Source organism: Amblyomma maculatum, chromosome 3 (genome assembly GCF_055883805.1).
Source record: "Amblyomma maculatum isolate TAMU_Amacu chromosome 3, ASM5588380v1, whole genome shotgun sequence".
In the NCBI taxonomy this organism is placed as follows: domain Eukaryota; kingdom Metazoa; phylum Arthropoda; class Arachnida; order Ixodida; family Ixodidae; genus Amblyomma; species Amblyomma maculatum.
The window spans coordinates 172,162,646-172,188,770 of NC_139346.1; the positions used below are offsets into that span (position 1 = coordinate 172,162,646).

Below are 26,125 nucleotides of genomic sequence, written 5' to 3' on the forward strand. Positions count from 1 at the left end.
TGAGCTCTTCTTGCAAGCTTTATTTCAAAGCCATTTTTAATTGCACTGCAGCAATCACAAATCCAATTGTTAAAGAATACTCTTTTTTCCATCCTTGAATGCATCTGACTGAAAACATGCCCCCAAACGTGCATGGGATAAAAACAAGGTGTGATCTTTGACAAATGCTCTGCTTGTAACTGCCTGTATGTACATGGGCCACAATCACCTGCACACTCGCTGCTCCCTTTTCAGCTAGCCCTAACCATTTGAGCCACAGATTCCCACCACTGCAAAACACACGCTCACACAGTTCGCATCAGTCAGCTGATTCCATTTATTCAACAAGCCAGATAAAAATGATGCTAGGTCATTAACCTCTAAAATGTCAGCAGCCAGTCAGCATGCGCAAACACACTGTATGTAAAAAAAAAAAAAAAACCCTGCCAGCAAGGGGCACTGCCAGTATGTATAAATCTAACTTCTTTTTTAAGTATGAGTGTCGTCAACTGCAATCGAACTCACTGCACCCAGTGTGTGATGATGATCGTTATATTTTCAAATGTACGGAACAGTTCTGTGTAGAGTGCATAAGAAAACTATTTCTAAAGGCAAGCCAACAATTAAAAGAAAGATCTGTGCACATTATAACTGCAAAATACACAGACAAAAAGAAATTAGTAGTGTACACAAAGGAAACAGCAGAGAAACAACACTCCCAAAGGAACGTTACTTGGGCCCGACGAACTGCTCACTAATGTGCCAAATGTCCTCTCCATGGGTACAGTGCAAGAACATTTTTTGAACATTGCCCCTTCGAATTGGCACTTTGACAAATAAACAATAATACTATATAGACCACAGGCCAGGGATGAATCCCAGAAGCCTTCCTTTTGTTATGTATGCCACCTCTTCATATGACCCAAGAAAACAAAAATGGCAGGGCTGCGGCACACACTGCAGTCTGTGTGGTGGTGCATGGAGAAGGCCTGAAAGACCCATGACATATTCACACATATGTACACTGTTACAATTTAAATACAGCCATGAAGAAGTGAGCATCTTAAAATGGCCCACACAAGCATTGGAAAACGTGTCCACTGAACAAGATAACCTGCTTGTTCCACTCGGAGAAGCCTCAGCTGTACACTTTTACTTAGCTTAGCTGTACGCTTGAGAGCCCATGCAGAAAGCTATAAGGACAGAAGTGGCTTGCTTAGCTCTGCATTTTGAGAAAGAAAGTCTCAACGTCAATAAATAACACACAATTTCTGTAAAGAGGAAGGCAGAAAAAAAGAAGAAAGGGATAATTGATTTCTGAGGTTACAAGAGACAGCAAGAAGTGAGGCAGCACTATGACAATAATAACGCAGCAGTCATGGCACACCAATGCTGACTCTCTCTACAGATGCCTTAGCGAACACAGAAAACAAGAAACATGGGTTACCAATCAACAAAACAAGCATGTGTCTACAGCTGCACTGAATGTACATAACAGCCCACTGTTTCATACAGTCACGAAAACACCAGAGCCAACCAACATCATTCAAGGGACCAGGTTCCCTGTGCACAAACTTTGCTCGTAACGGGCCAAACCCTGGCAGTTCTTTTTATGCCCTTTGTTTCTTTCTTTTTTCTTTTTTCCTTTAACACAGTCCCTAACTGTGAGTTAGCGTCTTTGGAGCAGGGACAATACGCTCACGAGTTTAATGCAACATCTGCCGATGGCACGAAGGGTTTTGTGAGTATGCCAGCATGGAAATGGCCTGAACACATAGACTTAGAACAAACACCTGGCACAACGCCAAAGCAACAAGGACTTGGTTTCATCCACTCGGTCTGCAACACCTTGACGGAGAACACGACCTGTTTCAACACTGTGCCCGTGTTCAAGCTGACACGCACCACCACAAAGCTGACCAGCTACACTGAAATCTCATAGTTCATGTCATACACGGAGCGCCGTTCACCAGACACGGGCACTGCACCGTCGGCAGTGGCATTACGCTGAGACCGCACTCCACCAGGGCCCTTCTCTAAAGAGTCTGTCATCTCCAATGCCTTCACGAACGACATCGGCCGGCGTGGAGCAGCCCGCCCTGGATAAGCTCCTTCCAGCACCGAGCCCTTGCCCTGCGGAGGGGTGCCCCCACCGCTCAGTCGACGTGCCGTAGACACGCCACCGCTCGGAGTCGGCGTGACCCTGACATCTCCGCGCGACCCAGGCCGAGGAGGCTGTTGCAGCTGCTGCTGCCTCACCTCCCAGCCGAGCAGTGTCCGATTGGCGGAGAGGTCAGGTGGTGGGGCGCACGGCGGATAGTTGCCATTGGCCTGGTCCAGTTCACTCTCTGAGACGAACCGGCGGCCCGAGGGGCTTGTCCCGCCACCCAGCCGCCGTGGTGCCGATCCGGGCGATGGCAACGGCGGGCGGCGCAGCGGCGAGCCAACCGTGGGACTGGTCAGGCTGCGAGGTGGCGTACGGCACGGGCTCTGAGGCCAGCGCAGAGGCTGCAGTGGGATGCTGTTTGACGGAGCCCCTGCTGCACCTCCCAGGCTGCTCGGAGGAACTGGGTGCTGGGATGTATCTCCGGGCAGAAAGCCACTTCCCGTTGGGCTGAAGAAGTTGGTCTTGGAGCCATGGTGCAGCGGCTGCGGCGGTGAAGGCTCACAGTCACGAGACTGTGTTGCCTCGAAAGTGTCTATGTCAGATGGCTCCATCAAGCCCTGTGACATCTGCAAGGCGAGGGAGAAGAGAGCCTCTGTACAATGCTTAAATCCAGTCAAATGTAACAAGAAAGCTAATGGCAGAAAATAATCAGTTAGATTGATAACAAAAAAAACAACACAGTTCTACCGGTACCAGAATTAATAAAAACCTATCGCCAAATGATTTTTTTCATACAAACAAAGTTTAGACCCCTGACAATATATTAATGACATTGAGCACGTTATTCTATCGGTAATCACTAAGACAATCAGGGTGAATATTCTAACGACACTTGATTGGTATGATACAGTGGATAAATGAGCACACATTTTGCAGTGAGCAAAAATTCAGCAACCATAATCAGCTGAAAACATAACGCTCGCTTATGGAGTACGGTTAAAGAACTGCACGCCATTAGTTAAAGAACTGCACGCCACAAGATAAAGACACAATGCATTACTGCTCATGCCACTAACAATCATGCACATACACACGCATGTACACAAGCATACAAGCAGCAAATAAACTAATTTCGCACACCATTCCTGCTACCAAGGATGTGAGCAGTCTCAGTTCTAAGCAGATGCCGCACAAAAACTATGCTTGGAAGAAGTCGTGAATGTAAAGGAAAATTGTGGTAATGCAGACAGTTGCTTCCGAACCCAAATTTTTGAGGTGCAATTTGTTCCCAGATAAAGTCACTATCTGGAACTATGAACAGGTTCCTAGCTGACTTTTTAACTAAAGAAATTCTTCCATCACGCTATCAGGTTTGCTGCTTTCTGCTCATTGCCAAAAGGTAGCATGTCAAAAATTCTTAGCGTTCATTTTCAAGCTCGCAATCTTCCCTTTACAGCGTTACCACTGAACGTGTTTGGAAAAACGTCAAACTCACGATGGGCGAAACTTGTTAAAAACTAGAATGTAGCTAGATTAATAACTAGCACTAGTCTACAGGTTGCCTCATGCTTAGTGCCAGTGGTAAACCTGCGACAACTACAGGCATCGTGGCCACTGCACGTGTCATGCACATGCACAGAGAACATGGAAAAACCGATCTATTCACTAGGCAAACGCACACTTATGCAATTTAACGACAACACTTCATGAAGTCAATATATGTTCATATAACTCTGCTCATAAGGTACCGGAAAGTGATGCGTACATGAAACAGCATAATTACATTTGCACTCGAGCCTTCACTACCCCTTTAATACATAGGCTGATATAGGGCCCCAGTTCAGTTCAGTCGTTCAGTCGTGTCCGACTCTTCGTGACCTTATGGACCATGTCACGCCATGCTTTCCGGTCTCTCACTATCTTCCTAACATCACGTAACTTCATCTGCAGTGCCTCGAGGATGCCATCTACCCATCGCGTTCGCTGCCTACCCCTTCTCCGGCGACCCTCAACCTTTCCCAACATCATATCTTTCTCCAGCGACTCCTCTCTTCTCATCAGATGACCAAAGTAGCTGAGCTTTAACTTTAGAATTTGACCCTCCAATGAGCAGTCAGGGTTTATGGTCGACAATATTGACTGATTTGACCTTCTGGCAGTCCAAGGAACTCTCAAGAGTCTTCACCAGCACCACAATTCAAACGCGTCAATTCTTCGGCGGTCAGCCTTTTTCACAGTCCAACTCTCGCATCCATACATCACAACTGGAAAGACCATAGCACGAGTTATACGGATCTTGGCTGGCAGACTAATGTCTCTGCTCTTTACTAGGTGGTCAAGGCTAACCATTGCTCTCTTTCCCAGAAGCAGGCATCTCCTAATTTCATGGCTGCAGTCTCCTTCCGAGGTAATCTTGGAGCCCAAGAAGAGAAAATCTGTCACAGCTTCCACTTCTTGTCCATTGATGCTCCAGGACTTGATAGGGCAAGACGCCATTATCTTTGTCTTTTTAATGTTCAGTTTAAGCCCAAACTTCTCACTCTCTTCTTGTACACGCATCAGAAGTCTCTTGAGTTCCACTTCACTTTCTGCCATTAAAGTGGTATCATCTGCATATCTAAGGTTGTTGATACGTTTTCCAGCAATCTTCACTCCAGCTGAAGACTCGTCCAGACCGGCCTTCCTCATGATGCACTCTGCATATAGGTTAAATAGGCAGGGCGACAGTATGCAGCCTTGCCTCACTCCTTTCTCGATCGGAAACCAATCAGTAAGACCATGCCCAGTTCTGACTGTGGCCTCTAGCCCTTCATACAGGTTCCTGAGGAGACAGATGAGGTGAACTGGAACTCCAATCTCTTGGAGAGCTTGCCACAATCTGCTGTGATCTACGCAGTCAAACGCTTTCGCATAATCAATAAAGTAGAAGTAGATGGGTTTCTGGAACTCTCTTGCTTTTTCCATGATCCAGCAAAGGTTGGCAATTTGGTCCCTAGTTCCTCTGCCCTAGCGAAACCTAGCTTGCACGTCCGGAAGCTCCGGATCCACATACTGCTGCAGCCTACCTTGGAGGATTTTCAACATCACCTTGCTAGCATGCGAAATAAGCGCGATCGTGCAGTAGTTGGAACAATCTTTGGCACTGCCTTTCTTTGGAATGAGGATGTAAACTGACCTCCTCCAATCCTGTGGCCACTGCAGGGTTGTCCAAATCTTCTGACATAATGTATGCAGAATGTTAACAGCGTCATGGTTGAGGTTTTGAAGCAACTCAGCTAGAATGCCATCAATTCCGCTAGCTTTGTTCTTAGCAAGGCTGGCTAAGGCCCATTCAACTTCACTCTTCAGGATGCCCGGCTCGAGATCAGTAATCGCAACCGTCTTATGTTGGGTAAATGGGCCCCAGCCCATATATAGTCCAGAAAGAATCGAGCTACAATGGTTCTAATCATTTCTCCGGAACAGCTCGCTTGCAGCACCGTGAAGCTATTTTGACAACTAACGAGTGACATGAAATCACCATAACCTGACAGGCACATGAAATATTGACCTTGCGATAAAGCAAGTAGAGTTTCCTGAAGGTTTGATTTCAATGAAGATGGATGGTTGAAAAACAATGCGCGTCAAAGCAGCAACAAAAGAAAAAAAAAAAAAGGAATGGAGGCTGCGGTACAATCTTCAAAGCTACACATCACCAGTTTCATCAGCAACCGAAGATGCCAGCAATGTTGTGCCAGTCCACAAAGCTGATGGTCCATAAGAAAACATTAGGACTGCTTATTAGGTGCAGCTCTGTCAACAACTAAAGGCTAAAAATATGTACGAAGGTTTACAGCATCTGTGAGCTTCCCAGGCCTCCAAAGTGCCAGCGCAGCAACCTTGCACTCGCCTCACAGCACACACCAGCGAGATAATCGATGATCACAAAGAAGTACTCATACTGCACCAATGATCTGAGAAACCTGGGCCTACTTCAATGCAAGTCACAACTACAAGCCAAGCACACCAAGCATGGCCTAGATGTATATGAACAGGTTAAAAAGCAAAACAAAATGAAGGGCAGGAGTACACAGCCTAAGCAACTGTTAGGCACCAGGCAAGAGAGGTGAAAAAAACTACCAAGGCTTCCAGCAATGCAGGAAAAAGAAAAAAAAAAAGATGAGATAAATGCAGTACATATTAGACTAAGTGAAATGCCACACGCAGAGAGAGATAACAAAAAGAAAAAGCAATGGCATCTATGACAAATTCTGACCTGGAGGAAAAGTGTCCAATCAGACAGGCGTGACATTATATATCTTAAAAAAGAGAGGAAGGAGAAAGAGAAAGAGAGACAAAAAATGTCAGCAAGCCAGAGCTCATGAAGGAGAGAAAAAAAGGGAAGTGTGTGTGAGAAAAATGCAACATACGTTAGCTCAGCTTTGCTTTAGAGATCAGCCTTGCTTTCTTTTTTTTTTCCTCCTCAACTATGGAGACTTTTTAATACTTTCCAACAGAGCGCTGGGCAACTTTTCTCTTTTTGTGGACAAGGAATGCAACAGTTCGTCGCACAAGACAAATGGAATTCAATTCTTACTTCAGTGGAAGCCACGATGCTCATGACATCTCAAAGTACATCTTTTTTTTTTGCTCGTGTTTTTTATTGAAGCAATATGAGGGCCAGAGAACTTGCGCTGCTTTTGAGTGTCCAAGCCGTGCACGAGAGAGTCTTGCCAGAAGCTGTATATGTTATCATCATCTAAAAGCAAATAACTGAAGCAAGATTTACTTGCACATAGTTTATGCTGCTTTCGATAGATGGAAGCAGTTAGTTTATTACGGTGCGCTTGTGCTTAGAAAAAAAAAAGGAAAAAACTGCAGTTGCATCTCGAATTATGCCCCCAATTGTGAGTGCAGTTTTTTTTCTTTTCCCACCCAGTTCTAACCTTAACCTAACTGCACTGTCCTTAGAAATAGCAAAACGCAATTACAACAACGAATAGCACTACTGTCATCTCCATCACTACAAAAGAATATGGATCCTGTACCAGCTACAAAAAGCTGGAAAATTTCTGCAAAGCTCTGTAATGTAAGACGATGATACTGGGCTCTCTGATGGGTTGTTACAGTTTGACAATTTCTGTCACAAAGTTCCAGAACGTTTTCGAGTTGACCATGCTGGGCCATCACAAAGTACCAACCCCCCCATCTCCCCTGTCATATCTGCTTTCTCAAAGGAGCCTAGGGACCCTTCTTCGGCAACCATGAGAAACACCTAAAAAACTGCAGGGTGCAAAACAAGCACAACTACCCCAAAATGGTGCTTCCTCGATGCATAATAGAAGCAGACAGATGAATGCACATTTCCCTTCCACCACTTGTCTAGACTTCAATGCTCGCCACTGCTTCCCTTTGACGAATGCCTTCAGGAGCACTGCCATGATTTCTAAGACTATGTCCAGATTGCTGGCTTCACTACGACATCATGATGGAGGGGATAGAGCAGTTAAAAAAAAGTAGGAGACTGCATTAGTTAGGCTATTCATGTCAGCACCAGAGGCCGTGTAAGGCTGTAAGTAGAACTGCTATGATATAAATCTCATGGGACACTCAAAAATATCCTCCAAACAGTCTGTATGCAAAACTACTGGTAACCCCTTTACGTAGATTCGTCATCAGGTGAAGGGATTTAGTATTTATGGCCAAGCGCAACTGTTCAAAGCTCGCAGTGCGTAGAGTGCCACTGGTGGTGTACAGAGAGCAAGAACTTAGTGCTTGAGGGTGCGGTCACGGTCCACCCGTTTGTATATCGACAGCAGTGAGCCACTTTTCAAAACTCTCTAATCTCTGCCTGCTTTACACAGCATACTAAGGATGGAGCATTCGAAAAATTTGCTTCGCCCAAAAATTTGTAGCCAAGTTACAGTTGATAGGTTTTCGATGACACCGTTGTCATCGAAAACCTATCAACTGTAACTTGGCTGGGGAGTTGTATCAGAGGTGGTTTGGTTCCCTTCTCTATGCATAGCCAAGGCCCCAAGTCTTCCGCAATTCAGGAAGAAATCACAGATAGAAGCATTTTTCGCGCAATCATGTCTTATCAGCCACATTCTCTCTTTTGATGTTATTGCTGTTACAGACATCAGTAGGAGCAACAATACGATAAAAAAAATGATTTTATGATGAAAAAATTATTTTTACTATATCTGCACGAGTACAACGCATGAAAGTGCTTGAGAAGTCGATAAATTTAAAAACAATTTACAAGGGTTCAACGATGCTGAACCAAATATTGAGTGAAAGCATTAACTGCGGGTGACCGAGCGTTCTTCTTCATCTTCTTCTTCCCCAGCCAACATATAAGGCCCCGCTTTAACCAAGCCATATGAATGTGACTTAGTGGCCTATAGGGGTAATGTGAATGCCAGGGTCCTAGCAGGCTGATTCTGACATAACCGTCCCATGTGAAACGAGAGACCCGAGTTGGCAACTCCTGCCAGCCCACGTGGGGTGTGACGTCACAGCGTCACGTGGGTAAGACGTGGCTACTGGCCGCGCTAAGCTGAAAAAAATATATCACTACGATTGAAATAAAATCTGACAAGTTCAGGCCAACAATAGCCAAAGGCCTACCAAGAAAATGTGAAAGGCATGCTAAAATATGAAAGCAGCAGATGCACCAATATTATTTAACAGGCAAACTTCAGATGCACATGCCACAACTGAGTGAAGCTAAATCTCTGATGCTTTATTGCGCACCAATTGTGTAACCGCCATGGCATCGTTACTGCGTCCATTTGCCCTTCTTTGCTTTCCCTCCTCAGCTCAACTCGAGTGCGCCCCGCCATGATGGTGCAGTGGTTAGGGCGCTTGACTTCTGTGCCCAGGGATGCCGGATCAAATTCCGGCCTCGGCGGCCGCTTTTCGATGGAGGCGAAAAGCAATGTGCCCGTGTGCTGCGCGATGTCGGTGCATGTTTGAGAATCCCAGGCGGTCGAAATTTCCGTAGCCTTCCACTACGGTGTCTCGTATAGCCTGAGCTGCTTTAAGACGTCAAACCCCATAAGCAAAACCAAACCAATTCCTGTTTTTGTCATGTTTTCTTTTTAGAAGTTTCCATTTTTTGGGGGGATGAAATTTGGAAAAACATTTCTCAAGCCACTCAAAATTTCCAGGAAGTTCCATCTCAATTTTGAGATGTTGGAACATTAAAACCCCACAAACTAATTAACTCTGGAGCTTTCTTTTTCTCAACAAAGCACACCACCTTCTTTCTATATCTGTATTCACCTTCTAATTTGCACCTGCACACTGTACATTTGACATATAGGTCAATAAAATGTTGGCTTTTCCTATCAACTTTGCAGCCTAATGGCGAAGGTCGTATTGAGAATATAATGCAAGCTGCATTCTGAAGCACTATTTAATGCCTGCCTCCTAAGGAATTTCAAGAATCCTCCATTCTTAATGCACAGAACTTAATAATTCTTGTTGTAGAGAGTTAAAGGTCTTAAGTATACCCACAGTTTTTGTCTTTTAACTAGTGTAAAGTGCCCCCTTCTACTGGTGTTTTAACAACTACCTACCAGCACGAAAAGAAATCAACCTTCCACATTCAGCTTTGCAATGCTTGTCAACGACTTTTAATACTAGAGAGTCGTATAAGAGGACTCCAATAACAGGATAAGGGGTTGCAAGCAAAAGCGACAGTAAGAGGAAACGTCACGAAACTGAGTCTAAAAATCAGGCTTTTCCTCAGCAGCCAGCTGTATATATTAGAACCTCATTTATTCAAGGGCCACTAGAATGCAAGAGCTATATAATCAAGTGGGCTTGCAAAATATCTGACCACGAAAAAGAAAAAAGAAAAAGGAAAGTGCGACACTGTTCAACCATGTGAAAGACTTCAGAAACATTACCACTGTATGAAGCTTAGCAATTAGTGCCTCTTGCTAGAGCGGGAGCTCACTAGAATTTTGGTCACGCCAGCTCCTACATTTGCGGAATACGGTCATGCATCCTTTCTCAACAAAGCTCTGTACTGGCAAAGCTCTTCGCTGTTTGCCAGCGCTTTTTTACGCGCTCTCATTTTTAGCCAGGGCAGCAGCCAAGGTCAGATTTGTGGTTAGGCACGTGGCACAGCTCTGCAATGCATGTGCAGAATTGCTCTAGTCATCGTGACGTTATCATGCCCCGCAGCGAGTCGGGTGTTACCACTGTCTGAGCGGCAGCTTATGAAACACAGTGTCCATATGTCGGGTTGCTTATTGAGGGCACGTGTGTCAGTTGTAAGACGCTGCACTATTAGCCGAACTGGGGTGTTCCCACAAGGTGCTCCACATATCAGAATTAACTCAGCCAGAAGCCATAGGCTCGAATTACTCTAAAATTCACAATAAAAAAATTACGGGAGTATAAAAATGCTACAAATTGACAAATTTCGAACTGACCTATATCAAATAAACAGAATTTTAGTGTATCTGCCGACTGGTTTGTGGCTTCAAAACAAGGATGGCCAGCATTGTGCAGGAGTTATCTCTAACCACAGCAGCTCACCTGGTAGTAGCTGACAGTGCCTGTAAGCACTACACAAGACCAATAATGCCGCCACTACTGAATTACCTGCAGCTTCATCCTTGCCAAAAATAGACAGATTTGCATACAAAGGCATGAATAACAAAAAGACTGAAAAACAAATCACCTGCCTATCTGTTCAGAGAAGCTAGTCATACACAAAACGATTCTTGAGAAAATAACGAGAAAACAGAAGAAAGACACACACACACGTACGTAACAGGTTAAAGTGCTGGAATTTTCAGTGTAAAACACTATACATGTATCCAATGCCACTGCAACAATCCATAACGATCCATTACTCTACATCAAGTCATTCTCCAAAAGACTAATTATCAACACAGACAGACTGAGGCATGCAGCCACAAAGATGGAACCTAGTGCCCCGTATCTGCTATTAACAACCAAACAGATATTCATTCACCACACACATACATACACACACGCAAAGCTACTGGAATCATTTGCTTGTTGACGTTCTGTCGTGTAATCAAACAGCCAACAGAATATTGATTGGTGCTGCTGAATATATTAAAAATCTTTTCTAGAAGGCCAAGCAAACCGAAAAACAGGAGGGCTCAGCAAATTTATGTCGTATGTGCAAATCTAAGAGTTCTCACACATGGCAGTCAAGAAACAATAGAACACAATATTCTTCCATTCCACCCAACTCGCCAGAGAAAGCTCACTTGTTGCTGAACAGCCACTATGCTAAGCAGCTTCCCCATAAACCCAATGAGAATGGTACATCATCAAAGGAGCACGTGACAGTAATTTTTCACAGACGGGGCCTCAGATAGCTTTCCGTATCTAGTGGTGTGTGTGTGTGTGTGTGTGTGTGTGGAAGGAAGGGGGGAGGGGGGAGAGAGAGAGAGCCTTGGAGACGCATGCCCATATGCCCGCATCAGACCAAAAGAGCAAGGAATAGGAAAGCTGTGCTTGCGCACCTGCATCAATGAAAAAATTCACTAATTATTCCATATCAACGAAATTTTGCACATAGAGACATTTTTTCACCCTCTATCTCATACAGCTATCCTTTTAGTCATAAATCAAATCATTGTTTGACAGCAACGGTGCGATACCCTCTGCGGACGGACACTTTCTGCATACACCCGTGAGCCTATAAATATAAAAGCTTTCACCTTAATGTAAATGTTTCCAGGATCTACACGTACACTGGACTCTAGATCAACCAGCAGCACCACGTTAAATGACATGACATGTGACATATTTTCCAATAAATGGACGGTGCCTCTTGTAGCTTCAACCAGTACATTCACACCTCATTTAATGCGCTGCCAATAACTGAGCAAAGTCCTAGAAGAACGCCAAAACACGGACCACGAGGATCAACTCAAGGAGCATATGCGTGCACCTCTGAAGCCACAACAACGAACAGACACGGAAGGAAAACCAATGGGGAAGTCAGACCTTCACCTTGTTGTATGCATTGCCCATGGGGCTGCGCATGTTGGTGGCATTGTTGTCCGTGTAAATCTTCACCTGGTTGTCATTCTTCTTGAGAAGATTGGAGCAGGGAGGAGTGGCTACCGTCTTCTTGGCTTTCTTGCGATGACTGGCATAACTGCATCAGGAGAAAAACGAAACGCTGCTCTTCAGGAAAGCTGAGCAGACTTCGAAAGAATCACCACTGCAGCAATAAGCCAATGGCTAAATTTATGCTGCAGTATCATGAACACCAAACTTGTTGCTGTTTTGGCAAGTACACTCTACCGACCAAATCGACAGCACATCTGGTGCCCTGGTCACAATTCCACAAGGTCAGCAACAAAGGAACCCAAAAAGTTAAGAAAATGGCTTTCAATGAGCAGCTGGGGGGAAAACGTGATAACATAAAATCTGATAAATGGAAAAAGAATCGTATAAAGAGATGATAAGAAAAGAATGGAAGGTATTTCTGAGTGTTTCTTTTATGAACCACTAAGGCATTTTTAGTAAGCGGCCAAATAATTACCGGGCAGCGCCTTCAGGACCATGACAGCACCAGCAACCGATATAGTAAACATTTTTGCCAGTCCAAGTAACTTTACTATAGAGGAGTTCTACTGACAGATAGCTGAAGCAATGTCTCTGTGTTCAAATGCAATAGCCTGCTTCAGCTAGTTTTGGTGTTATACCTATCACACCTGGAGTGCTGCTTTGTTTCAGTTTATGCACAAGTTTGCTTCCCGTTTCTCAGATACACGCCACTATAAAACTATATTGCACACAGTTCGTGTCTGCCTCTATAGAAATGATAGGCAGAGGAAAAAGGGGCAAGGCTGCCCCCTGTACAGAACAACTCTATGTACAAACGTAACTAACTGAGGTCACAGCACCAAAGCCTCACAAGCATTTCTTTTTCAAAGCTCTCCCCAGGTGAGCATGTAACTATGGTACACACGTTACAGTTACTTCAGTTTCAATGGTAACACGCCTGATTGCGACATCCAAAGCAGGCTGTACAAAGCAACAGTTTCCTAAAACTGTCAAAGACAAAATATCGTTCCACCGTTTTTGCGAGTTCCTAAACATTAATTTATCCACGCAAGGAGTGAAGGATAGCGAACACTTCCTATCTGACACGGCTAGTGCTAGACCTTTGGACTCTGCTGAAGAATCACGGCTGCTATGCAGGGCTTGCCGATATGCAGAGTTAATAAGCGCTCTCCCACATCTTTTAGCTTAACACAAGTGTATGTTTGGTACTAGGCTCGTATAAAAATTAGCGCGCTTCCTAGAGGTTTGCTTCTAGAAAAGTGGCACCGAATCCACGTTTTTAGCCGAACATTAGGCAAGCAGAACACAAGCACTTTTTGAATTTCCTGCATCAACCCATGATGAATGAATTCCATCTAGGTTGATTTTCGAGAAATGCCACGCTCAAAGCTAGTAAATGACTTTAAATCGAAATTCAGATGGCTCACCTCGGGTATTGAGGCCCACATATAGTATAGCATATATTGTTCCAACAGCCTCTTGAGAAAGGGTTGTAGCCCCCTCGGAACTTTCCTGTGACCTGGATAAAGGGAAAACAACCAGGAGAAAGTGAGTGGCACTTACAAGGCCACAGTACCACACGTAACACCAAATGTGATGAACGTAACTGCATTCAACCACACTGCATATTGTAACTAGATCACCCATGTCACTTCCTTACGCCGTCGCAAAAGCGGCGAAATCGATGGCTGTTAGGGACGTGTTAAAAGAGACTCGTAGTGTAAGCCGAGAAAGAGCATCAGTGAAGGAATTCGCTGCTCCTGTTATGTGAATGTCAGCGATAAATTCTACAATGTGAGCAAGGCGGCAGCTTTGACAGAGTGAAACTTGCTACTGGCAGGCGAAAGTGTGGTCCGTAACAACTAAAAACACCGAGAGGGAACCAAACGCTCTCGGCATTAGCGTCGCAAATGAGGCAAGAGGTGATCCACCACCCTGCCGCTTCTGTGAGCCACACCGATGACAGCAGCAATCGTGCTGTTACAGATGCAACCATCGATTCCCAAAGCAATGTTCTGCTTGTAGTGACCGATGCTCGCTGTCAGTACGGCAACACAATGCACTTCAAGTCAAAAAATCCCATCTGCTCTCTGTTCACTCCTGAATCACAGTCAAAGTCTCCTCCCAAGCTCCACTACGTTCAGTACACGCTAGTGCTGAAATTAGTCCACGGGTGACAGAAAGGACCGAACAAACACCTTTGGAAAAGAAAATTGACTTGCTTTCAACACTGTTGCATGGTTAAGCAGCTGGTCCGTGGTTAAGTGAAAAAAATGTTCACTGCAACTTCTTTGGTAAACATTTAAATAGAGTTAGGGGTTTGCAAATAATTGAAATTTCTAACACGAATCAAATATGCTTGTTATTTGATTCATATTCAAGAAAGTGCCACCAAAAACTTCCAGAATATTGGAAAATTACTGAATACACCTAAATTTTTAGAGTTCACCATTATTTCACCACACTGCTTGCTTCACCACAATGCCCGACTGCGTGGACTATGCAGTGAAGCATCCTCAAAACGTGACGGGGCTGTTTTGTGAAGAGGGACCTTCCAGACAGTGTGCCATTTCATGAAACCGGAAAATAAATAAATAAATAAAAAACTGTCGGTCTCCCTTGAGTTTCATCTCAAATGTAGGTGTTAATCAGATAAAATTACTGAGATGCAAACAGTTTTCGCCAGTTTTCTTCAGGCCCATCTGATAATTTGAGCTTTCGGTTAATTCATCCATTTTTTTCTGGACCCTCGAAAGCTAAATTAATGAAAGTTTACTCTAATCAGCAGGAATATGAAAGCTCCACTCGGTTTCATGCAGGTTCATCCCGTACAAAAGACCGGTTACAGAATGTATGAAATTAATATCGGATATTTCAGCAGGGTATACATTTCTTTGCAATTCTAGTTTACTTTACTTACAAATACCATTCTGAAATAAACAAGAATTAACATTGTTTTCTTATCCTTAAATTGTCATTTTTTTCATCACCGATGAGATATTTGCTACATATTCAATTTGTATTCAAAAATTTCAATATTTGGATACCCCTACACAGAATAGTATACACTTGATTCCAGATATGTCGAACTCAAAGCGGATCGTGAAACAGTTAATTTGATTTATAAAACATGCCTGCAGATGACCTTCACTGTAAATCAGAAGCGTATATGAATATTATGCACCCACGCTAGCTGCATGCTTCCTCCAGTGACATGCTTCCCACCATGGATGCGGCGAGCCGCGAGGTGTATGTGCACCTTGCGTCCTTCCGATTCTGCTCCTCGCACACTATAACTCAAAATAAAATAACTAAAATATAAAATAACTCAATAAAGATTAAGGTACATTTGTTTTCTGCATTGCTTTAAGCTGCAAACCAAACCATACGAGAGCCACCGCAAGTCTTCGGTCAGCTAGGCTGGCTTTAGTTAATGCACGACAACTGGTGCACCGAATGCTGCCTTGTCCCGCATGACAGCAATGTCATGTTGAAAACAAAGAATGCCAGGTCGAAGGTCCCTTTCAAGTGCACTTTCTGCTCACCTCAACCCGCAGTTTTATAGAATTAGCGCTGCCAGCAGGTGGCCAGGGACACTCAGTCGACAATTGGCTCCGTAAGTGGAGAGTGATCGTGGAAGCGCCATTAGGAGAAGCGTGGCTTGCAGGCGCACAGCATGTAGTTTGATATATCGAATGTTCTGCCCGACAGGAGTCTGGTAAACGCTAACAATACTGTCATGCTTTTGCACGAAAATTTCAAGGAGATAATCTGAGAGTTTGACGTTATATCCAGGATTGACTGGGGTGTGTCTTTCTGACTTGAAGGCACGCTTTTGAATATCATTTCTTCCAGGTAGGGAGGTAGTGTCCTGTTGGTCAGTGCGCACATATTAAAATGGTTAGCAACAGCCATCAATGCACAAGGATTATTTGAATGCAGACACCATTCACTAAAGTCACAGTACTACCAAAGAACAATATTTCTCGAATTTGGGGTAGGCAACGAGGAGTTGCAGGTTCAGTCTGCAAATGTTGAATCTACAGAGTGTAATTATCAATTTCGCCATCTCATGGCAGAAGCCACAAATGAATTTAGCTTTATCGTCTCTTGTGCCAACTGACCAATGCCAGCATCGACAATGATATAGAAATGGAAAGGGCAGATCATTGACTAACCATAATTTTCTAGGGCAACTTGTACATAGAGGACACGGAGACACGCACATTGCTGTGTGCACATAATGTGTGCACACCAACTTTTTTTTTCCGTATGCCTGCATCTTTGTGCGCAGTAACAACTATCAAGAGTGCTGAACCAACTAGCCCAGCGATGTATAATCTCAAACAGTGCATATAGTCAAACTCAAAACAGAACAGCACCGCAACAGTTCTAAACTGTTGATCTTGGAACTGCAATTTTTGCTGAAGTACGAGTGTTTAGTAGCACTCACCTGCTCGTTTGTGGTTCGACCTCGGGAGACTAGAACTATGTGAAACCCCGTAAGGCCCAAGATGGGGATGAAGAGTATGGTGCAGATCACTATGATCGCCATTCTGGTGGTGCAAAGCTGAAGTCAAGGAAAGTTCTCATACGCGTGTGCACCAACCGCTTTGTTTGTGTTGTGTCGCAGAAGCATAGTGCCATCCCACATCTCTAAACAACAATGAGGATGAGGAGCAAATACAGAAGTGAAGGCATACCTTCAAAGAGAGTACAGTGCTATATAGTATTCCTTTTTCATTTCATCGAGTGTCAACCTTGCCAGAGGTAGTGGATGCTCAGTGTAAAGCACAGTGTGTCAGCAAAAGGATACGTGATGATGCTGTGGTGACTGTTGAGGCGCTGGCGGTTGTCCAGGATGTACACGAGACACAGGGCAAAGATGGAAATCATGTGGGTGCTGAGAAAAATCAGGAAGAGGAAGAAGTAGCGGTAGTTGCGCCGCCCTATGCAGTTATTCACCCAGGGGCAGTGGTGGTCAAACGTCTGTAACGGTGGGTGGCGGCCGAGAAGGGAGGAAAAAAGAAAAGGCGTCCAGAGTCAAGAGCACAACCTTTTTCACAACAGGCATAGAAGCAGTGCTGCCGGGCTAAACAAAAGCGTTATCATTCTGTACATAATGGCACTGTAGTGTCACACCAATGCTCAGTGACTGTGGACGGTGACAAAGACGACAAGCGTATGTCGAAAAGGCGCGTGCTACGAAAAAGACGGCTGACAAAGAAGAAGACGCAAGAGTCTGACGCGCTAGTTAAACGCTCGACCAGAACACCGACCTCAGACTGAACATACTCTTACATTTGGTGGAGGCTGCTCTTCGTTCCCTCCTCTCACGCTGGAGCTTCGCAGTCGCACACTCGCTCCGCCATCCGCTATGACTGAGGCAGCAAGCCAGACCGCTACACCACGCTCGACTGCTCCCACCGCTCCGCCTAACATCCTGTGCTCTGGTGGGCTTCGCCAACGTGACCCCAACTTTTTCAGTGGCGCAGATGACCAGGATGCGGATGACTGGCTATCCTCATATGAACATGTAAGCGCATACAACAAGTGGGATGATAACACTAAGTTGGCTAACGTCCTCTTCTACCTGACAGATGTGGCCAATTTATGGTTTCGCAACCACGAACCCGACCTGCCCACCTGGTCGGCCTTTAAAACGAGCTTTTCCGAGGTGTTCGGGCGCCCCGCTGTACACACTCCGCGCCGAACAACGCCTCAAAGCCGTGTTGTAATATTTTGGCCTGACAAAGTGGAGCTTAAGATTACACAAGTCTCGGTTTACAGAAAGGATATCCTGTGCACTTTTCAACCGTATTAGGATATTAGGATAACCCTGCAGCACCATAAAAAATTATGGCATCTTGTTTTAACAAAGTCTGCAATTCAGAAAAAGAAACCCTGCAGTTTAACGTTCGTCATACTGTGAGCCAACTGCCAAATAAATGCGACCTCACTGCACACACACACACACACACACACACACACACACACACACACACACACACACACGCGCGCGCACGCACGCACGCGCGCGCGCGCACACACACACACACACACACACACACACACACACACACACACACACACACACACACACATAAAAAGGCTGTGAGCTGCTCGATAGCAAAGTGCAGTTGCTGCACAGAAGCACCATTTCTACTTTTCAGGTGCCAAGCATGCACATAAACTCTAATAGCACCACAAAAGTCGCATCATGTGCCGCAAAATCAAAAGTCGCATCATGTGCCGCAAAATATCATGGCTAGCACTTTTCCATAAACTGTGTCACCATACATTGCTCCACCACGATTTTTTCCGATCACCATCAGCCTTCTTTCCACGGCTCGACCATCCGCACAAAGTTAAGCGCATCGCGTGTCATTCATATGCATTTGCGAAGTCATTCATACCACGCACTATCATAGAGCGGAACGATCTACCAGCCCACATAGCCACTGAATACAGCACCTCCACATTTCACGATCTCATCCGCAGCGACGTTGACATTTGAAATGTACTTTTTTTGGCCATACGTACACGTTGTAGTATGTTTCATTTCTGTTATGCCTTATTGTTTTCTTAAACCTATACTTTGTATTCTATTGCTTTCTATAGCCTGTTTCTTTATCCTCCGATGCTTAATTATTTTCCCATGTTATATTTAGCCTGTTTATTGTTCATTTGCTTTTTAACAATGTTCCTGTTACATGTTGTTTTTTACACAGACCCTCTCCTATGTAATACCCTCGAATGAGGGCCTTTAGGGGTATGTTGAATAAATAAAAATAAATGTCCTTGACTCCTACAACAAAATCAGAAAACATCACTGGTCACAGGATTCGTATAGAATTCTTCAAATGTGCCTTGCATGAATGCTCTGTCAACAGCAAAATTTTGTCGTCTAGTGGCGTCTATGCCACAGAAACCAGTATAACAGATATCTCACAAGGCTGAGAGATTTCTACTTCCCATCAGGCACCATTCTTTATCATCATTGCAAAGGAGCTCGGCAACCAACTGAGACTGATCTCAGACTAGCCAACAGCCATGAGTCCAATAACTCGTGTATTTCGTATGGTTTGGAAGAAATAATGAATGAATTATATGTGAAGTATACCGAGATTTTGGCCTTGTAGAAGCATGCTATGTTCTTCCATTACTGCAAAGCTCCTTTTATTAACTGCACTCTTTTCCTTTCTTTATCACTAGCTTGGATAAGCACATTGCCCATTGGGCTTGTAACCTTTCAACAAAAGAGCACAAAAGAGCATCCTAGAAAGGGCAAGTTCCACAAGATGCGCTGCTGCTTTGTGATTCACCAGCATTTCTGCTCCCAGCTGTTAACGAACCATTTGAAAGGAATGGCGAGAAATTTCCACATTACTTCGTATAAAACCTATTTAACAGGACATGCTCACAACTACATTATCTTGTATTCAAAGGCGACATACATTCTCTGCAAGAAGGCTACCTGCCACAAAGGAATCACAAGAAGAAACGTCGAAAACGTCTTAACATAATGCCTCAGAAACATTGTGAATGTTTCTGCGGACCAAAAACACTCAACCAGTTAAAAATAAACATTTCATAAAATGGGGGGGGAAAAAAAAACAAAGGTGACGAGGTGAGTGCTTCAGGTTTTCCTTTTATGAAGGCACATACCCACTTTTCTCTTTACCACACATTCACATCAAGCCCAATGTATGAACAGGAAAGGAAAAACACCAAACCTCAATGCAGCTGTTGCACACACTGCAGTGGGAGCAGCGTGGCGGACGGTAGAACTGGCACGTGGTGCACCACTTCATGCGGACTGTGATGCCGTTGATCTCCACATTCTTGTATAGCGGGAACCGGAAATCATCGTCCTTTTCGTGGTATGGCTTGTCTGCAAAAGAACACAAGGCCCTACATTCAATAGCTTGCTCTCAACTGGAAAGGAACTAGATTCTATGAGTAGCTCTCAGAGTAATTAAAAGACGCATGTGAAAAAAAAATGTCATGAAGCTTGTAAACTTGGTCAACTTCAGAGACATAATAAGCTGGACTTAACTATTCACTTATTTTCTTTAGGCACAATGTGACCAAGAATATTAAGTTTGTTGACATCAGACGTGAGCTGCATTAAAATTCATCGATTCTGAGTGCCCAAGGATCGGTATTTTCTTCTGTCCAGAATGATGCCTAGTTGCACCGAAGGCATATTTTTTTCCCCCTTTTTTCTTACAATTTAAATCGACTAAATTTTCTATCATAGGGGTCACGAGGACACCATTTTTCCTCAGAATGACCCGAGACGTAGTCCGGGCACTTTTATAAAAGTAAGTTGTGGCTATTCCAATGGTTATGTAAGATATATATACATATACATATTAAAGCCAGGGTGGTAAAACAATCAGTCATGCTTCTCAAAAAACAGCGACATTTAAATACATGGCTGCATAAAATTAAGACAAGACACACGTGATGAAAAACAAACAACACACAGAAAGCATAGCAGGGCAACCTAAAATCCCACCTCAGCTTTGATAGTAATGGTCCACAAAGTGACACAGAATGACTAAAGGTGAATGCAACCATCTGCAAAAAAACCCTGCATGTCTACAGTATCATGTAAATGATGTAAAAAAAAAAAAAAAAAAACTCAAGACTTTGCAATGCTTGAAGAGAAGTCATTTTGCTCTCTCTGCAAAGCATTTCAAATAGAGATCAAAAGAAGAGCATTTAATTGTATTACCAGTAATAGGTATCCGGGCTACAGCTTTGACCTTATCAGGCAAAAATTACTCCTCACCAGACCTGCTGTTTAGGAAATTCAAATTGTGTGCGTGCCAAGTGCTGCTCTAGAAAGTGGTGAAACTGCAACTTTTTAAATCAATGGTACGCCTGGAATGGCTATACACTTCTGCCAACAAGGGAACATGACCACCACCAGAGACAGACGAGGAGACGGGACATGAGCCGTTAAACAAATCCAAAGTGAAGAGAGACCCACATTCACGAGCAATATCCTCGATCACTTTCACAGCATATGAGCGTTGGCGAGTGCATTTCTCTTCTACGACAGAAAGAAAACAGAAAGAAAACAGGCGATCAAGAGCAATAAACGTGCAGTTAATAAGTGGTACCTCACAGGCAAACGAAAAAAACAAAGCAGGATCTATAGCCACCCTAATGAATTGGTTTATGGCTAGAAAAACAGAAGGGAAAACCGAATGATTACAGATTACCTGAATTCCCTGCCATGATTTTAGGCTGTCACTGCTGTTTTATCAAGGAGACAATATTTTTTAATAACGCTATGCCAATGTCTTCATTTGATATGTCAGTAACACCATATCACATGCAGAATGACACTGGTGTATCAAATGCGTAAAAACACCTAGAGAATATAACATTGGTGCTATATTATGAGAAGCTTTCAAAAAGAATTCACCAAAAAAGTGAGCAATCTATGAACAAAAAAAAAAAAAAAGAAAAAAAAAACAAAATATTTGTGGAAGGGAAAGTTCAAGTTGAATTACATGCACACACAATATAGATAAAAAAAAAATGCAAACCAAAGGGACAGATTATTGCAGCAAGAAAAATTTTATATTACTTTTCTTCCTTTACAATAAAATTCATAAGTGTATATAAGCATTTTGCAATGGATGAACAACACTTGTAAAACCAACCATGCGATAGCTGTCTATGAGTGAAAATAAAGGAATGAGACATACACATGCAATACCAAGTGTTCTGAAAATGTGAAATGTGCCATGCTCCCTGTTAGCACACCAGTTCTCCTTCTGCTGTAAAGTAATAATATTTTACATAGTGGACAATTTCCAGTAACTGCAAAATAAAAGGGGGCAATGGAATGTTTATATAATATCAAGATGACAGCTAGCCTAAGATGCGGCGAACGTTCAGTGTCTGTGACAAGCCACTAGACACATTCTTACAATCAGTAAATTTGCAAAACTGACAAAGCAATACATAATTGATGGCTTACTGACAACTTGCAATTGATATACTGATCAGAAGAGCTGAACAAAGCTAGCCCAACTTGACTACAACTAACTTATAGGTCATAACTTCTAGCTGCTTCTTTTTCACCTCTACATTGTGTGACAAATCCGATGACGGCAGTGGAGCTTCTCTTGCCAGACTCTCAAGCTCGGGAAAAAAAACTAAAACAGCAGACCTAAAGACGCCGCTCTCCCGGGAACCGCTTGGCAGAGAGCCAGGGAGAGTCGTGGGGGCTAATGTCTCCCCATGTTCGGCAGCAAGCTTCAAAATCTGGGCACGACCTTGAATCCAAGACTGCAGTGGTATCTACACTGATGTTTAAATTTGCGGATCTTGAAGACAAAAATATCATCAAAGTGCGCAGAACCAGCCTACTGCCATGACATGGTAGACAAAACAAAACACTACATATGTCAAAACACTGTCAAGACTTGGGCGTTAGTCAAACATTTAACAAGTGAGGTATAACTATGAGCTGGTGTTTTGAGAACAAACACTCAGTACAGCAGAAACTGCTGCTTCAAAGGAAACATATGTGAACCCCCTTTTAAAGCAAGTTGCTGTGATTTGTCTCGCTCAGCACTCTGTCCCCCAAGCATAAATAATGGCACGACATGCTCTCATACAAACAGAGTGCACTAGCCTGAAACAAGAAATATGAAGAATGGTTCTAGGTGCTGTGAAGACCCACTAATCACCTTTTGGGATGATGCCAGGATCCATAAAAGTGGCCAGGGAGAAATTCACAAGCACAAAAAATGTCACAAAGCCCTGCACAATAGGGATGCTGTAGTGGTAGCGACCGGTCAGCTCCGGACAGCTGCGAGAAATTAAGAAGAAGAAAAAAAAAAAAAAAAGAAAGCAATTAAGACACTGTTTTTATCTCAGTGGTAATCCACACATTAAAACTCGCAAGTTTTTAAAGCGACAGCTCCAACCAATTTTTGCTCTCGGTACAAAAGCACTGTTTGGCTTTTTGCAGCTATAGACCTTTGCATCGGGTGAGGAGGTTGTCGAAACGCCTCCTCTCTGGACTGTTGCGAACCGGTTCTGTTGCCGCCTCCGTGTTGATGTCAGGCGCACACAACAGCCCAGCGAGCAATATGGCGACGCCTAGGAGGCCCTCGTTGCAAAGTTCTATAATGACATAAATTTGGCACCAAATATAAATTATCTGCTGATAACATTGAATTGAAATTTGGAACATTCTACCTTCCCCCTCTACCACCAAATTTTAAAGTTGAAACATGACTTGCTAATAGAACTCAGCGAACACTTTTTGGGCATGAACAAAAGTGTGGACTGGCCTAACCAACCCCGTCACCTTTACCCTCCAAGAAGAAATGTACTGAAATCATTGCTGTGTGCATGTGGAACAGGCTGGTGGCTACAATACCTAAATTTCATTTTCTGGCCTTTTTCTAGCTCCAAAATGCTCTGTTTTCAAGTAGGATGTCATTTGAAAGCAGAAACATATCAATAGAATGCAACTTTAATTTGTCCTAGCCATTCCTTTAAGCCCTGAAAAATCGTGCTCGGAACCTTGAGCTGCACTGCCTCATTGCCTATGGCACTAATGCAGAGCACTGTTGCACTATATTAGTGACCATGCGTCTAAACACAGCAAAATGTAGTTTTTCATCAACATTTCAAGCATCGGCCAGACAATCTTGGTTAAAAGCCCATCCCAAGAACTATTACACATTCAAAAGTAACAAGTCTGCTCTTCTTTTTTTTCTAAACTATGAGCAAGGTGCTCTAACTCTAACCATGAATGGTTGGCAATTTTTTGTTGCTGCTCTTGAAAGATGAATACGGTGCTCACTGAGATGAATTTGTGAGCAGGCACACAGAGAGCTATGAACAATGACCTTGCTGAATTTGGAGTCACAGAGCTGAAGGTGGCAAATAATATACAATTCATGCAGCACCAAAGTGGACATGCAGCTAAAGCAATGAAAACCTAGCGCTCCAATCCACCAGACTCGCAGGTGGAAACGGCTAATGTTTGCAAATGCTGGCAGATCAGCTTGAGAGCTGAACAACATCTGTTTGTAATGGCAAACCAAACGGCTGAAGGAACTCTTCGATGTAACCTTTGTGAACTGCCTCTTTCTCTCTACTGCACCTGTTGGTCGGCGGGCACCAGTGGACATTTAGAAAGTACTACACTCACCTGCATCCTCAAAAAAAAAAAAAAAAAAGAAAAAAAAAAGAAAAAAGCAAGCATACTTTTGAATTAACAACATTATGAGAAAGGTCATGAAATGCCCTAAAAGAAACGCTATGGAAACACTATAAGCAGGCAAACCAAGCTTAAAGTGTCATGTGAGAACAAATTGAACAGAAGCACTAAAATAACTTTCCACACACTCCACTCACAGCACAAAACAAAAATTTTCAGCATTTCATTTATTCATTTCGCTGCCCAAGTTTTCCTTTGTCAAAAGACAATCGGTTCTCTTACATTGTTCGATCAGGCTTTCTTCTTGAATAACGGCAAAACAATCGTCATATACCTTGAACGTCCTTCGCGGCCTGTCACGATTTGATGAGTTTGGAATGGTCCGAAAAAATCTTATCGCAAGCATGATGCTGCGGCACTTGCTCTGCCAGAAACAACTAAATAGACACTGCAAGCGACTTATCTGCGTGAACAAAAATGCGGCGCGCCAGCGTCATTTCTCGCGCAATAAGCTGTGGGAAGCCGCGTCCCTCAAGCATGACAGGTGCCGTTATCTGAGTGGTGTTCCGTGCGGTTAGTTCACACTAACAGTTGCAACGGGCAGCAAGAATGTTACGGCACAGTAAAAATGTAAGCTGCACTTTGCTCGCGTGAATAAGGCACGCAAGAAGAGATAGTGCTTCCTTGTTACAACGCTGTTTTTACTGCACCACAGAACAGGCACGCCAAACGGGACTTCACATTGAATCAGTGCGTACTAGGGCGCTGATACCGCGTTCGACGAACGCCCCATTCCTGTAACTGAACACCGTCGGCGCAGGAGGAACGATCGCCAATCCGACACCATTCAAACATCGCAAGGGCGAACCGATCTGGGGTGTCTAGCGTTTCAGAGATTCGAGCTGTCAACTTGTTCGCGCGTGCCTCAGGCTGAAAGCGCATATATAGCGTTTGAAGTGAAAACAAAGCAAAACCACGAAATGCGAAAAAAGCAGGATAGATGGTTAATACCTTATAAAACGAGTCGCGAAGCTCGAAATTTCGCTTCAACCATTGTGAAGAACCGCGGGCTGTGACGACAGACCACAAAGGGCCCGATCTCTCTGAAAGCCACAGATACACATGGGGTCGCGGGTGCACGCGCCCTGCGAATGCTAACGACCTCGCCCATAACGCAGCCCTTCCGGCCGCTCCTTACCCGCCTGACACACTTAATATTGTGACAAACATCGAAATTAGGCTTAATGAGTCTACACGCAAAGCAGGGAATCGCATACTTACGGAAACACGAAAAACAACGTTGTCGCTGTAATTAACAGCGTCCACGCGCACGTCGCCGGCAGAAACCTCGTCTTCGACTTGCATTTGGGCATTTTTGTTGACCGTTTAGCCACCCGATCGGAATTTTACGAGTCAATCATAGGTTAAACGCTTGTCACTGAGCAGCTTCAAGTTAACATGGCTGATGACCCTTTGCGTCCACTTGGAGTTGGAGCTCCTCGAAGTTCCACCGGAGAACGACCATGATAGTCTCCTCAGGATCGGACACATTGAGTATAACTAGAGATGGGCAAAGCCGCCGTACATGAAACCATCGAAACCGTCTGTACCACTACCCCACAAATTTGTCGCATCCACTCCCATCTCCGCACATCTCCGGCAGAAATCTCGCGTCATTGTGGCCAGGCCTGGATGGCGTAACAAGCGCATTCTGCACAGAGAAGCTACTCTGTCGCTTGTGCCTGCAGGCGCTTTACAGTAGCCTTATTCTGTACTCA

The 26,125-nt window shown here is 43.9% G+C and overlaps 1 protein-coding gene across 3 annotated transcripts; it reads right to left on the reverse strand.

The window, feature by feature from the left end:
* Positions 1 to 298: 298 nt before the first annotated feature.
* Zdhhc8 (zinc finger DHHC-type containing 8) lies at positions 299 to 26,056 on the reverse strand. Of its 3 annotated transcripts, XM_084598663.1 has the most exons (9): positions 25,629 to 26,056; positions 22,861 to 22,982; positions 21,144 to 21,206; positions 19,879 to 20,036; positions 16,959 to 17,131; positions 16,596 to 16,698; positions 13,570 to 13,661; positions 12,080 to 12,227; positions 299 to 2,712 (listed from the first exon to the last, which is right to left on the reverse strand). In XM_084598663.1, the coding sequence occupies exons 1-9, from the start codon at positions 25,718 to 25,720 to the stop codon at positions 1,903 to 1,905; spliced, it is 1,761 nt and encodes a 586-aa protein (XP_084454789.1). In that variant the 5' UTR covers positions 25,721 to 26,056; the 3' UTR covers positions 299 to 1,902. The 3 variants fall into 3 exon arrangements, with proteins under 3 accessions (XP_084454789.1, XP_084454786.1, XP_084454787.1); XM_084598660.1 differs by lacking the exon at positions 21,144 to 21,206 and having other exon boundaries at positions 12,074 to 12,227; positions 25,629 to 26,054; XM_084598661.1 differs by lacking the exon at positions 21,144 to 21,206 and having other exon boundaries at positions 25,629 to 26,052.
* Positions 26,057 to 26,125: the final 69 nt, after the last annotated feature.

What these genes read in the sequence shown, in the direction of transcription:
- Zdhhc8 (XM_084598663.1), bottom strand. Translation starts at nt 25,720, where the DNA reads ATGCCCAAATGCAAGTCGAAGACGAGGTTTCTGCCGGCGACGTGCGCG. An exon ending in TCCTGGCATCATCCCAAAAG is followed by an intron (nt 21,207 to 22,860) that starts GTGATTAGTGGG and finishes TTTCTGTCGTAG; the next exon opens with AAGAGAAATGCACTCGCCAA. An exon ending in AGTCACCACAGCATCATCAC is followed by an intron (nt 16,699 to 16,958) that starts GTATCCTTTTGC and finishes TTGCACCACCAG; the next exon opens with AATGGCGATCATAGTGATCT.